Here is a 13,761-nt window from a genome sequence, read left to right as displayed (position 1 = left end):
AGGAATCTAATTTATAGTTAAATAAACTGTAGGGATTTTTCTCAAAAAAATGGAGAGGCCACCTTGTGTGGTTGTTTGAAATATGAAGATTTCATTTATTTATTTTTTTTAATGGTGAATTCTTTACTGATTTTTGTTTTTAACATATACATCACAAAATAAAAAAATTGTAAGCTTTCACCAGTAAAGCTAAGTCAAATATTTGTTTTTTTCTTTTAATTTTGAAATGTTTAATCAAAATTTTAGGAACTTGTACATAGCCTGTAGGTGGATTTAAAAGTTTCATGTTTGATATTTCTCTTGATGTGAATTACGTTTTTCTTTTATTTGTCAGCTATATGCACTTTGCAAACTACAACCAGGGCTTGGCCTCTATTGTAAAAAACTGTGAAATACTTACGAAAGAAAAGACCACTTATTCTAAGAGTGACTTTAATTTCCAAACTAGCTGGACGAAGTCAAATATCTAAAGAAATCATACATCATTACATTTGTAATATGATTCTGTGTTACATCTGCTTTTGATTCTAGTATTGCGAGATGACTTCCGTCAGAACCCGCAGGACGTGGTGGTGGCGGTTGGGGAAACTGCGAGTTTTGAGTGTCAGCCTCCGCGCGGGCATCCTGAACCGGCCGTATTCTGGCGAAGAGACAAAACTCAACTGGATCTCAAGGATGACAGGATTATGGTGGGTTCATTTTCCAATAAAGGACATAGCGGTAACAACAAATAAGAATAAAATGTGAAGCTATGATGATAATCTCAAAAAAAAAAAAATCAAAAAAATTATAGAAACATGTCAATTATCTTGTCATTTAATGAAAAATTACATGTTAACCTTATATTTATGTCAATAATGTGTTGCAGTTTGACATAGTTTACTTTGAAGTGGATTGCTAATTTTGTCTTTTTCAGGTCCGAGGAGGAAAGCTGACCATTTCAAATACTAAGAAGAGTGATTCAGGGGTATATGTGTGTGTGGCCTCTAACATGGTTGGAGAAAGGGATAGTGAAAAAGCACAACTTTCAGTATATGGTAGGAAATCTCTTCTACACTCGGTGCCTAATTTAAAAACCAGCAAAGTCCAGAAATATTCACTGGCTCTCGATGCACCAGCAACATTTAACCCCTCTGCCTAATTAACACCTACGCTGTATGCGATCCTCATTTAGAAAGACCAGCATTTATGCAGCGCCCCGTGAACCAGGTGGTTCTAGTTGATGAGAGTGTGGAGTTCAGATGTCAGGTCCATGGTGACCCACCGCCTGCTCTGCGCTGGAAAAAAGAGGATGTGGATCTTTCTCGTGGCAGGTGAGGGCTGGGAGTGAATGTGTGCCGTCCATAACAAGCACGTTTGTCAGTGAGTACTGCAGCTGTGAAAATACGAACATTTAAGCACTTCTAACTATTAGGACAATTAAAGAATGATACTTAAAATTCAGTATTTGAAAATGCATGTCAAACATTTTAATTAGCAGCATATTCTCTGCTCAAATAACACACAAAGGTTTGAGAAATGGGTGTGCCTCTGGGAGATGATGTGTGGATGCTCGTGTTATTCAAACCACATGAGGCCTCTACAGTACGGCATGATGCAATACAGTGTAAGAACACACACAACTGATATCAGAATTTACTGCAGAATTTACCACCAAACACTGTTACAGATGGATTGGAGATTAATAATGTCAAGTCATTGTTGGACTTTGGGGTTAATCCGTAACATTGGGTAACATTAAATACACTGACCAGCCATAATATTATGACCACCCCCCTAATATTGAGTGCTTTTCTCTGTCTTGTTAGAAACATTTCTTATTATTTGATGCATGGTCCACACTATAGTCACATGCTACCTGCCTGCCTCAGGAAATCAATAGAAAATTCATTAAAGAAATAGCAATGCATAATTGAATATCTTAAATGGAAACATGCCGTCTATATGAACCATCGAAGTCTATTGCAATCATTATTTTCACTTTGTTGACCAAATTGAGACATGTTTTAAAGGCAATTTAACTGGTTGAAAACATATGCCAGTTGCTGGCAGGGTGCTGTGTTATGCTGTTAGTTTTACAGATTTTGCTAACATATTTGGTCAATTAAAGGGTTCATGAAGGTGGAACCTGTCACAGAAACTAACAAAGTAAAACAAGCAGCAAAACTGAAACAAAAGACCAGGTTATATCCTGCTATTGTTCAGGGATGTGGTAAAGACTTTTGGATATAAAACCAATGGAGCAGCACATAGAATAAACTGTGATGCTTTGTTATCTCTGGCTATACTGTCATACCATTATTAAAATTCAGTAATACACAAGCATTTAATATAAAGTGGACGCCATACTTCATCTTCACACAGCAAAGCAATTGTTTCCTAGCTGCCGTTTAACTAATTTTCCTTCTTCTGACTCCTTTGAAGAATTTTGCTCCACTAGACCTTATTATTCTGTTTTTCACTGTCCTACACATTTTAACTTTCTTGATTACCTTTAACATGTTTCTCATATTCTCCTACAAACTGTTGGGCACCACTACAACAGAGTGGTGAATGTTTTTTATTTGAGCAGGTATTAGTAATAATGTTGTGGCTGATATGATTAAGATGACTATTACTCAGCTCTATGACTGGCAACCAACCGAGGTTGAACCCTCTGACTGTAAACTATGTCCTACTTCTAGAACCAGTTTCCCCCACTTTCCTCCTTTCACTTCTTTCATTCTTTTCCAAAACCTACCAGCCTCCTGGGACATATGTATTTGGGTCAGAGATGCGCTGTGAATGGAGTCCTCTCCAGACTCTGGACGGACTTCCATAACTACCCCCACCAACCCATCCCCCGCATCGATATTCTGCCCACACCCTTTTGGAACATCTCTCTCGAATGTGACTTTTTCTCACCCTCTGTACCATTTCTCTGCCTGACTTGTCTTCCATCTTTGAATCAGTATGGCTGGCTAGACAATTTCACAAGATCTTTCATGCCAAAGGGGACCCAAGAGAGGGAGACCTAACTCCGTGTTCCCCTACTCATTTCGTCTCTTGGCCCTTCGAGACACTTATCTAAACTCAGATGGCTGAGATGGTTCTTTCACTCTTAACTGCGCTGCTGCCGTCTCACGTTTGCTTCGCTGATGGATACACTCAAATACATGGAACATCTCTATGAATTAGTTATGTTTTACTGCTCGGCCCAATCATCGCATTCAGTTTGTCAGACTGTGCCACTCCCTTACTGTCAGACTGTTTGTCTGTGCCTCCCTCTCTCTCTCTTAGACTTCTTCGCTCTCACTCTGTCGGAGAGACACACACTCTCATGAACTATACAACAACCCACACTACCGTGTGGACTGTGGGTCTTAATGAATATTGAAATAGGCGAACAATCAGCATTCTAGCTGAAAGCTCCTTTCATTTTTCTGCGCCTTCATCTCTGAGTTTAATTGCTCTTCTTTTCATCCCATCCCTAGCAATTGCCTGAGAAAGTCTGTTGTTATTCTATCAAAAAATGACACTTCCTTTTTAGAGCTTCCGTGCAAAACACCACACACACACAAGTTAACACACCACAATATTTATGTTGCTGATTTGCTTCACAGAAATAACTTTTGAATTTGAATTTACATGATTTAGAATCTTTAGTTGTATTACACTTGTAATGTTTAACGTCTAACGCCTCTTCTCCAGGTACGACATCAGATATGACAGAGAGGACTCCCTGCTGAGGATAAAAAAGGCATCTGTCATGGATCAAGGGACGTTTACGTGCGTAGCTGAGAACCGTGTGGGTAAAGCCGAGGCCTCAGCCTACTTGACCATCAGAGGTGGGTAACTGCTGGAGCCCTAAAATCTGGCAAAGGGCATAACCATTCCCTGACATTTTTGTCCTGAAAAGCGACAAGTATCTTGTCACAACAAGAGCTTCTGGAAGACATTTGTAATGTTGTCACCTTCCTGTAATAATAGCCTAAGTACTTTTTGTCTGAAGTGATTTATTTATTTTTGCCAAATTCATCTTTTGGCAAAAAAGAGATTGTGATTTTTTTTACATTATTATCATTTTACCAAAATTACTTTTATCAAAAAATTCCTTGGGACATTTCTTTTTAGGAAGGTGACAACATGTCTCTCAAAACTTGCAAAACATTATATTTCTTTTTTTATTCATAATTTGTTTCTGACTCCATACATACAGCTAAGGCTTTCAAGAAAGTCACAGATTATTCTTTTTTTTTTTTTTTTTCTATCTAGATAAGTTGCCAGGCTAACATGTTTACTCTCATGTTTTGATAAGACTTGTTGATAGTTTGGATTAGTTTTGTCAGGTATTCCCAATGTCAATCATTTTTAAAAAGCCATTAATGTCAGTGACCCCAGGTATTTGCTTGAGACAGTCATAGTATGTAGTGACTGTAATCACACATTGTTTGGGTCCCTCTATGAAGATACATAAAAGTTCTAAAAGTTAACAATTTCAAAACAACTTCAATTATTCAATGAACTATTTCTTAAGGATGACTTTCTGAGAAAATGGTACATAATAATAAAGTAACTAATTAACTTTATGATATGGATTAAATTATCCATTTGTTATTGTGTTATGTATGAAAAGCATAATGGCAAAATGTAAAATATTTGGTGCCTTACTTACTTGAACACAGCTATTAAATTTAGAAAATGTTTACATAAGTATGTGTTTAAAAAAATAAATGCATGATATGATAAAAAAAAATCATATATCTCTAATTTCACTATTAGTAATACTAATTAAATTATTAAAATATTATTTTAACAGCAGAAAGCATATTTTTGGTGTGAATTCAGTGATTCACTCAAACCATTGCTTTTTTCTACCATGGGAGTCTCATATCAGCTCATACTAAATATAATTATTGAAAATCTCTATTCAGTTGGTTCGATTTTATTTATTGGTCTTTAAATCTCCTTTGTTCTAGATCTGTGTCACATGCTGCATATCTGTTTGGTTATCAAACAGATCTTTCAATTGTATTCATGTATTTTCTTTAAAGATAAATTTTGGAGTGTGGTTTTTTTGTATTGCTATGAGGGTTAGACTCCATGCCATCCCCTGCTTTGGTGACAGTTACTCTTCTTGTCCCTGAGCTTCATGGATGGAAACCCAGCTCCATTTCATTCATTTCTGATTTTCATTTCTTTCTTTTCCTGTCCCTCTGTTCTGCTCCTCTGCTTTCCTTCTCTCTGTGTTGCGTGTCAATGTCACCCACACCATTGTTGTGTCACCAGATAGCCCCGTTGGTAAGTAAGAGGTGATCCCATTGTGCATGTGCTTATTTTATTTCTTTTTTTGTTTTTCAATCACAGACATGTTCAGTATGCATGAGCTCTTGTTGCATTCCACAAGCACAGTCATCAAGTATTTTTTTTAGACATGCTTATCTGCTCTGTATCAACCTCTGGCTTCCACTGGAAAACTTAATATGTATATTCTGAATTCTTCCAATGTGTGGGTTCAGGTGTGATTGACGTGCTGTAGTTCAGACACTGCAATAGAGATGAAGTTTGAAAATGTATGATATTTCAGTGGCTTGTTTCACTAGTACAAATAAGAACTAGTTCAATGAAAAGAAAACACCCAGTGCATGAAATCCTTTAGCTTGCAGCTCTTCATCTAGTAGAGATATACATACACATGATGTAGTCTAACAGTAAAGAGACGTTTAATAGAATACATTGCCTTTTTATGTTTTTTTTTTTGTTCATTTTCAAACTCAGAGGCACCTCATTTTGTGGTGCAACCTCGGGACCAGATTGTGGCTCAGGGACGGACAGCAACCTTTCCCTGTGTGACCGAAGGCAAACCTCAGCCAACGGTCTTCTGGCAAAGAGAAGGCAGCAAGGTGAGCAAATTGAAATTTTTGGCACTTGAGTTACAAAAATAAATTTTTCATACTTTACTTAGACTTATCAAGTTTAAAAGCTTGACTTGGACTTGTCTTCTACAGACTTTGACTTGTCTTATAAATGCTTTGTTTGTGGAGGGTCAACAGGGTCAGCTTTTTTTTCCTGCATTTTACAAAAAAATTTAGTAAAAGATATTAACTTTGGACCTTCTTTGATAATATTTGATTTATTCTTTGATAGTATTTGACTCATATTATCTGTGATACTATTCTTTAATAGTGCTTCACTTTTGCTGTGACGTCCACATAATTTCTTTTCTTTGCAATTTCAAATATCAGCTGATTATAATCACCTTTCAAAGAAACATTAATACCACCAAATGGTCAGAAAATGTTTTGCTTAGTAATTTATATTTGAAAATTTGAATTGTATTTCGACTTCTGCTTGCAAGGTTCTGTCAACCAGGTGTTTTCATTCAATAGATTTAAACTGAATGATGCTATGATGTTCACATATATTTATATATGATACATACATCATATATGCAGCATTCATGGGTTGGAAAAATCTGTGCCAGACCATTTTATTTGTTGATCAAATTGTGAATGCTTGAGGGTCAAAGGTGTAGAAAAGTTATGCTGGAGCATTTTTTACCATGACATCCTATCTTCCTATACAGCTGAAACAAAATGCCTTAAAATCCAGGCGAATACACTATAAATAAAAGAATAGATTACATAAATGAAGAGATTAACAAATGTTACCTATGTAAGTACATGACATGATTTTAATCAGACTTACCAAAACATAAGCATTAAACCTCTCACTCTTACTGATTTCAGCTGTCAAGATATGTGGAACATTTCTCTTTTGTTTCACAAACTGACGTCCATAAAGAGCTAGCGCTTTAGCTAAAATGTTTGGATTAAAAAGAAAGCGGCTTCAGCTAAAAGGATCAACCCAGGTCAGAACAGAATGTGGTTCCGTTCCACATATATATAATGAAGTGGTCATTTATTATCAATCCACGCCCGTCTGACGAGCCAATTCACTTTGCGAGACAATGTCATGTGCTGCATTAGCGTCATTAGACATAATGAAAGCAGGCTAATGTCCTTTCCTGTCCATCAGTTGGTCCGCCTGGGGTGCAGAGGCACAGAGCCCTGATGCCTCAATTTCACGGTCACAAGTGCAGGTTATCACAGCAGGAGCAGTACTTTGGGGAGAAACTGTAATTCTAACCAACCAAAAGAAACATTGACCCCTTCATTCAACAAGATTGCACATAACATTTTAGAATATCAGCTAATGCAGACATGTTCTGACTGTAGCAATTATTTCTTTGTTTCCAATGTCATCCAAATGGATTTCAAAATAATGTCTTAAAGAACATCTGGAACTTTGATACCAATATACATCAGAATAAAAAACTAAATAGATGAACAGGTTGTGACAGTTTTACACTATTAACTAGACAAACTGAATCATGCAACTTAATATTTCAGTAATATGACTTGGCTTTCTTTGATGTTTGCCAGTGGAGCTGAATTTTTCATAATAAAGTAGACATCTGTCAATACATGTTTTTGTTTTGTTTTGTTTTTTCTTATAATATAAGTTTGCTTTAGTGAAAAGAAAACCTCTAATCTCAATTTATATTTATTCCAAACGTCTGCTTCTGTAGGATCTGCTGTTTCCCAACCAACCAGCACAGGGGGACGACCGAGTGTCTGTGTCTGTGAATGGAGAGCTGACCATATCATCTGTACAGCGCTCAGATGCAGGATACTACATCTGCCAAGCCCTCACAGTGGCAGGCAGCATCATGGCCAAGGCCCAGCTGGAGGTAGCAGACGGTAAGGCAGGACGCAGTAGCACATGCACACCGTCCTCATTTACAGGAAAAGAAAATGTCTACTTTTAGAGCACTAATTTTTAGATATGCGATCTACTGCTGGAGTAGTGCACAATTCAATCCCGAGCCACTGATTAGGCTGAGGTTTCTCTACTTCAGCAATATTGATGAAACTCCAGCACCGCACTAGCGACTTGCATTATAAATGGAGTGTGTGTTTGATGTTGGTCTAGCTTCACCTGTGATCCCTTTGGTGCTTTCATTTAATGAGAAACACAAACACATAAGCTTGCAGCTTGGCTGACAGTGAACAGCAGCATCTGCCCACACTTGTAGTTTCCTGAAAAAGATCTCTTAAGTTCTAAAAGCCAGTCACCCTCAGCCATCTTTTCACTTCCTACTCTCTATGATGGATAAATTAAAAGAAAGAAACAGTCTAAAGCACTAAAAAAATGTCTGCTTTGTGAAGAGACACTTTACACTTTTTTATTATTTATTTTTTTATCAAAGCTTTAATGTCAGTATTAAGTGCTCAGCCACTGGCAGCTGGGAGTTGTTTCCCTCTCCTCATTTCATTTGTTTCATGGCTTTTTTTTTTTTTTTTTTTCGCCCACACATTATTCAATTAACATCTGTTGAAGTGTTTTGTTTTTGTCGGAGGTTTTTTGGAGTCAGAATGACTTCTGTTCTGTCACTCAGAGGAGACGGCTCAATATCAAAATGTTAGGTGTGGAATGGGAGCGATGGGAGAAACGTCTTTGACAGATGAGTGTAAACAGAGATGGAGAGAGCATTGGCTTGAGGCCTGGGGGATTTTGGAAGCTTGCAGAGTTCCATTTGTGGAATTATTTAAGATTATCACATGGAGCATCATACAACAGGGTTTACATGTGGATAAAAAGTTTGTAAAATATGCAAATATGCACTATTTATGACTGAATTCAATTTGCATTTGACAAAATCACTTTAAACATTAAATAATGGAATTTGGCTATATTAAAATGTGCAGTTACTCATATGTTCAGCATCTTCGTAGCAAAAATAGCACGTTCATAAAGCCACTCTTATTTCATCACGTCATGCAAAAGAAAAGAGATGTGTATGTGGAAAGAAATACGGGTGTTAATACTTCACATATGTGGTATTAAGTGAGAAAAAGCCAAAACAAGGATTCTAGGGTGTGAGAGTTACTTCTGACAGAAACATTTTATTACTTTGGTGGTTAAAGCTGGACAAAATGAATCATTTTGATACAGAAGTGGCCCCTGAAAAAGAGCAAGACTTTAATATCATAGTTTGCTCTTCAATCACTTGGGATGATGATGAGATGATGATGGATTGCTTCACAGACAGGATATTTTTGTGGACATGTTCCTTCTTTTCTAGCAAAGACCATCTTATGATTGAAAAAATAAATTATGCGCTTGCTCCCACAGAAAAAGGGATAAGAAATTTTAAAAATCTCTCTCCATCCATCCAGCTGTCCGTCCATCATCAATTCTTTTTGTTTTCGATCCATATTTCATAACCTTTGTTGGATTTTGAATAGTAGATGGACCGGAAATTCAATAGGTCCATTTTTGTTTTAATTTTTTTCCCAGATGTTTATTCTGGAAGTCTGCAACAGTGTCCACATTACAGTAGATCTGTCCACCTTCTTCCAGTTGAAACCTGTGGTCTCACTCTTATCCAGAAATGACTGAAATCTTTAACATATTACATCAGCATCAGCAAATTCTCAACACAGTGTCATTTTTAAGTAACTCTCTACATAAAACCAAACCATTAATCTTCTGTAACAGTCGCACATGACTTCCCTTCTAGAACATCTTGCTGTACTTACCTGTACCTGATATCCTGCTTGAAATGCTGTCTGGCTCATTGTGCTGTGGGATTTGTGATAAAGGAAAAGACTTCGGGAGCATGCTGTACACTCTTCTGTGAATGGAGACTCACTTGATAACAGTGGTGAGGAAATTGGAAGCAAGAGGTAGTTATGAGGCTAACAGAGAGATTTGGCACTCCAGAAATTACTGTTTCAAAGTCCAAAGGCTGTATCCTGCATGATATAACAAGCCCTAAAAAAAAAAAAAGCTTTAAAAGAAGTGCCCCATTGTTCAGCTTGGCATGCTAATTCAGAGTTTAGTTTTATCTGTGTTTGCTAGCGAATGGAGGGGACCTTTAATTCAGGGGTAAGAAGGTGCAGCCATGAGTCATGCAGTAGGATGAGGGAGGACAGGCATGAATGTGTGAGAGGTGTTATAAAGAAGCCATGGTAATTAGCACCACGGGTGAAGCATCGTTAATCCTCACCTAGTAATTAAAGCTCAAAGGTGTGTGATGCAGTGCCATGAGTACACCACCCTGATGCAGAAAGGCTGTGCAAAACAGTCACTTCCCCTCACAACAAATCCATCAGACTAGACGCTAACATGTTGGAAGTGCAGTTGCTGATGTAATTATTGCAGCTGCAAATTAACACCTTGTGAGAAGGTCAGCTACCTTTTCCAGAACCGTAACAAGTAGTTAGAAAAGAAAGCTGTTGTTTTGCTCTCTGAAAACTGCACAACAGTGGAAAGAAAGAATTTGAATAACACCGCTTGAAATCGCCTTCTATTATCAGCCTCCAAGGGCCGCCCACCACCCATCATCCGGCAGGGCCCATCCAACCAAACGCAAGCTCTAGGAGGCGTGTCCATCCTCCGGTGCCAGGCCTCAGGAGATCCAGAGCCGACAGTCACCTGGAGGAAGAATGGGGCAAATCTGCTTGGACAAGACCCAAGGTTTTCCTTACTTGAGCATGGCAGCCTTCAGATCCAGAACACAAGGGTGGGTTAGAGTGCATTTTCCCCAAAATAATTGTAGCTTATGTTTTCTTTGACACTACTTATTGTTTTTTTCACACCCCTTAAAACAGTGCTTGTGCTTTTGCCTCTTTGCAATGTCATACTTTTGCAGTTTTGTAAAGAATCTCTACAGGATAAAATTTGCTATATGAATGGCTTAAAGTAATATTAAAATCTACTCAGTCTAGTCAATATATAGATGATTGTATGCTGATTCATCTTCACATATCAAGAAAATAGTTACTACAACCAAAATGCTAGAACATTGAAAGCTTTGATGAATCTGAAATTTTATTTTAGAGAATATATGTTCAGGGTAGAATTATCCAGTTCAGGTTTGATCATTCTACATATTTCAGTTTTTCAGATTTAAAACTACAGTGACCTTCTAACTTGTTCATATCACCAGATGCTGGTCATATCCTGACAGCAACTAAGCGGCGCAGAGTCAGACTTTATACCTAAAATGTCGTGTGTTTTTTTTTTTTTAATTACAAGATCGTGTGTCTTGATATTTGATTTCACCCTTTATTTTGACAAATCCCTACTATAAAGCAGAAATTATAAGTGATGACTTATCACTTAGTCTCACTGACTCTGGGTTAAACTGTTTTATAGAAAGCATTTGGCTGGGGAGCATGGTGCTTTCACAAGCATCCCTTTCAGTTTGTCAAACCTGAAGTGTTAAACATAATTGCAGGAAAACAAGTTTCACCCAGAAGTGGTTCTGTCAGATCCTCTAACCTGATGCAGCAGATGGGTTGTTAGATGGAACAATCTCAGAAGTCCTCCATCGAAACCATCTGGAAAATAGAGACTTTCAAAAGTGCTTGTGATTGGATGGAGCACATGGTGGCAGAAAAATGCTGCTGTTGACAACAAAATCTAAAAGCTCCATGAAACTGTCAAAGCAAAAATGCTGATGTGTCCCAACAAAATATAAAATGCTTTACTTTATCACAAGCTTGAGTGTTATCTTAATTCAAAATCAAAAGCCACCAGAAGAACAAAAAAATCTGGATTATTATCGTTGCTGTATTTGTGCATCAAATCCAATGCTGCACTTTGAAGAATAAAGTGAGATTTGTTTGTTTGTCTGGTGATCTCACCCGAGCGTAATTCAAGAGGACAAGTGCAGTCAGCTTGCTTTTAAAAGATGAATAGCAAGTATTGATTTTTATAAGTCGTTAAATGCTGCTTTTTGGTTTAAATCTCTGAGGCAGCAGTTTGACTCAAGGACAGGAACTGGTGACTTGAGCCTGAAGGTGGCAGTATAATGAAGAATCTGCTGCACACAGTGTCATATTAAAGCGCCATTCTTACGTCACTTCTTCCTTCTTTTGGGAGAAGGAGGCAGAGGAGTAACGCAAGTCTCCCTAAACGTTGCCGGAATTTTAAAAAAAAATTGTATTTCACATTTCCTGTGTCAGCACTGGATATAGGAATCTTGATGGTTATGGGAACGGCATGTGACCATTATTGGAAAAAATCAATTAAGAAAATTAATGTGAGCTTTTAATGGCAACTCTCTCTCTTTTTTTTTTTTTTTTTTCATTGGCCAATGGTAAAGTTTCCACTTATCCACTCTACAGATTTCCCCGTGCCAAATGCAGGCCAGGGGAGGTTAATGCGTTTTTACTGTAGCGCTAGCTGCAAACCTCCTTCAAAAACCCAGACTGACGCAGGAGCTTGTAAAAGCCATCAGGGATCGCAGTTACAAAGGCTGTTGCACTCAGCTGAACACAGGGACAGAGAACAAACTTGAAAGCTGTATTATGTGTGACATGGATCTGTGGAAAATATTTATAGGGTGGATTTAATCGGCGGTGCAGTCTTCCAACTGTTTGTTTTTTTAATGCTGTGTTGCAACGCTGGAATTAGACTGTCATGTAGGACATTAAATATGAGCTGAATAATAATGATATCATTAATAATATCATAATGTGGCTTTCATAGCTGTCTGACTCCGGACTCTACACCTGTGTTGCTACCAGCTCCAGTGGAGAAACATCTTGGAGTGCCTACTTGGATGTCAAAGGTCCGTGGGAATATCTAATCTGACAGACTAACACCCTGCTGCAGTACCTTGGAAGCGTATTTATACTCCCTGAACTTTTATCACGTTTTGACACTTTACACCCATAAACCTCTGTTTTTAAAGGCATTTTATGTGGCAGCCCTAACACCATGTAATGCATAATTGAAACATGAAAAGAAAATACCTGGCTCTTAGATTTTTTTATTTTTATTTTTTTGAAAAAGGAAATCTGAAAAGTGTATATAAATACTTTTGCAAGTACTTTGCAGAGCAATTTGCTGCAATATTAAAATCCAGTTGTAAGTGTTTGGAGGGGCGTGTTTAATACCAGCTTTGCTCATCAACAGACTAAAGTTTTGCTCTTTTTCTTTGTGAAATATTTCAACTTCTGTCATAGTGAGTGTAGAGAATATGTTTAATAGCAATTTTACAGTTCATTTAGAACTGTAAAATTTAGAACAGTTGCACACCACACTTTTCAGCTATTTCTAAAACAAAAAAAATAAAACCATAAATCATTTTCCTTCTACTTTGTAATTCAGCACAACTTTCTTCTGGTCTATGAAAAAATCCCAATCGAATGTAAAGGTTTGAGGTGTATAAAGCACAGCCTTCCCTTTGAGTTTGAGAATTAATAATTCAGCCTCTCTTCCTTCCTCAGATTCCACTGACCTCATGGATTTCATGTCGCACAACACAACTGCCCTCCCGGGGCCGCCCTCCAAGCCAGAGGTCACTAATGTTACCAAGAGCAGTATCTCATTGTCATGGAAACCGGGGCCAGAGGCGGGTTCCCCAGTGTCCTCCTATGTCATTGAGGCTTTTGGGTATGTCTGTGACCTATGTCCACGAGCAACGCTCAGTGACCCAAACTTTGATGGCAACAGCAGATGTAAGGGGTCTCTGTGGGGAATTCAAGCATGCCAGGGCGGTTTCCAGCAAAACAAGTCTGCAATGTCAAAATGAGGAAATGCTCATGTGTTTGGGGTAGATCTACAGATTTTTGACCAAAGCCCATCTCTGGGACACAAGAGCCATATCCTTCCTGAGCATTGTAATGTCTTGGACATTCCCATTATGTCTATGTTTGGATTTGACAAGGTGAGATTAGTGAATCTGTATCTGTGCTTTGTGGC

The 13,761-nt window shown here is 37.9% G+C and overlaps 1 protein-coding gene across 2 annotated transcripts in view; it reads left to right on the top strand.

The window, feature by feature from the left end:
- The window catches only part of LOC129368626 (roundabout homolog 2-like), an 89,128-nt gene that overhangs the window by 48,880 nt on the left and 26,487 nt on the right, over nucleotides 1–13,761 (top strand). The window contains exons 3-12 of one of the 2 annotated variants that reach the window (XM_055043678.1): nucleotides 532–689; nucleotides 917–1,037; nucleotides 1,175–1,313; nucleotides 3,691–3,827; nucleotides 5,269–5,280; nucleotides 5,758–5,882; nucleotides 7,571–7,742; nucleotides 10,365–10,570; nucleotides 12,544–12,625; nucleotides 13,287–13,452. In XM_055043678.1, the coding sequence (XP_054899653.1) occupies nucleotides 532–689; nucleotides 917–1,037; nucleotides 1,175–1,313; nucleotides 3,691–3,827; nucleotides 5,269–5,280; nucleotides 5,758–5,882; nucleotides 7,571–7,742; nucleotides 10,365–10,570; nucleotides 12,544–12,625; nucleotides 13,287–13,452 (1,318 nt within the window). The remainder of the gene's footprint in view (nucleotides 1–531; nucleotides 690–916; nucleotides 1,038–1,174; nucleotides 1,314–3,690; nucleotides 3,828–5,268; nucleotides 5,281–5,757; nucleotides 5,883–7,570; nucleotides 7,743–10,364; nucleotides 10,571–12,543; nucleotides 12,626–13,286; nucleotides 13,453–13,761) is intronic. The other variant, XM_055043679.1, reaches the window with a different exon arrangement.

Source organism: Poeciliopsis prolifica, unplaced genomic scaffold (assembly GCF_027474105.1).
Source record: "Poeciliopsis prolifica strain line A6 unplaced genomic scaffold, Auburn_PproV2 SCAFFOLD019, whole genome shotgun sequence".
NCBI lineage: Eukaryota > Metazoa > Chordata > Actinopteri > Cyprinodontiformes > Poeciliidae > Poeciliopsis > Poeciliopsis prolifica.
This window is presented reverse-complemented; position numbering and strand designations above follow the sequence as displayed.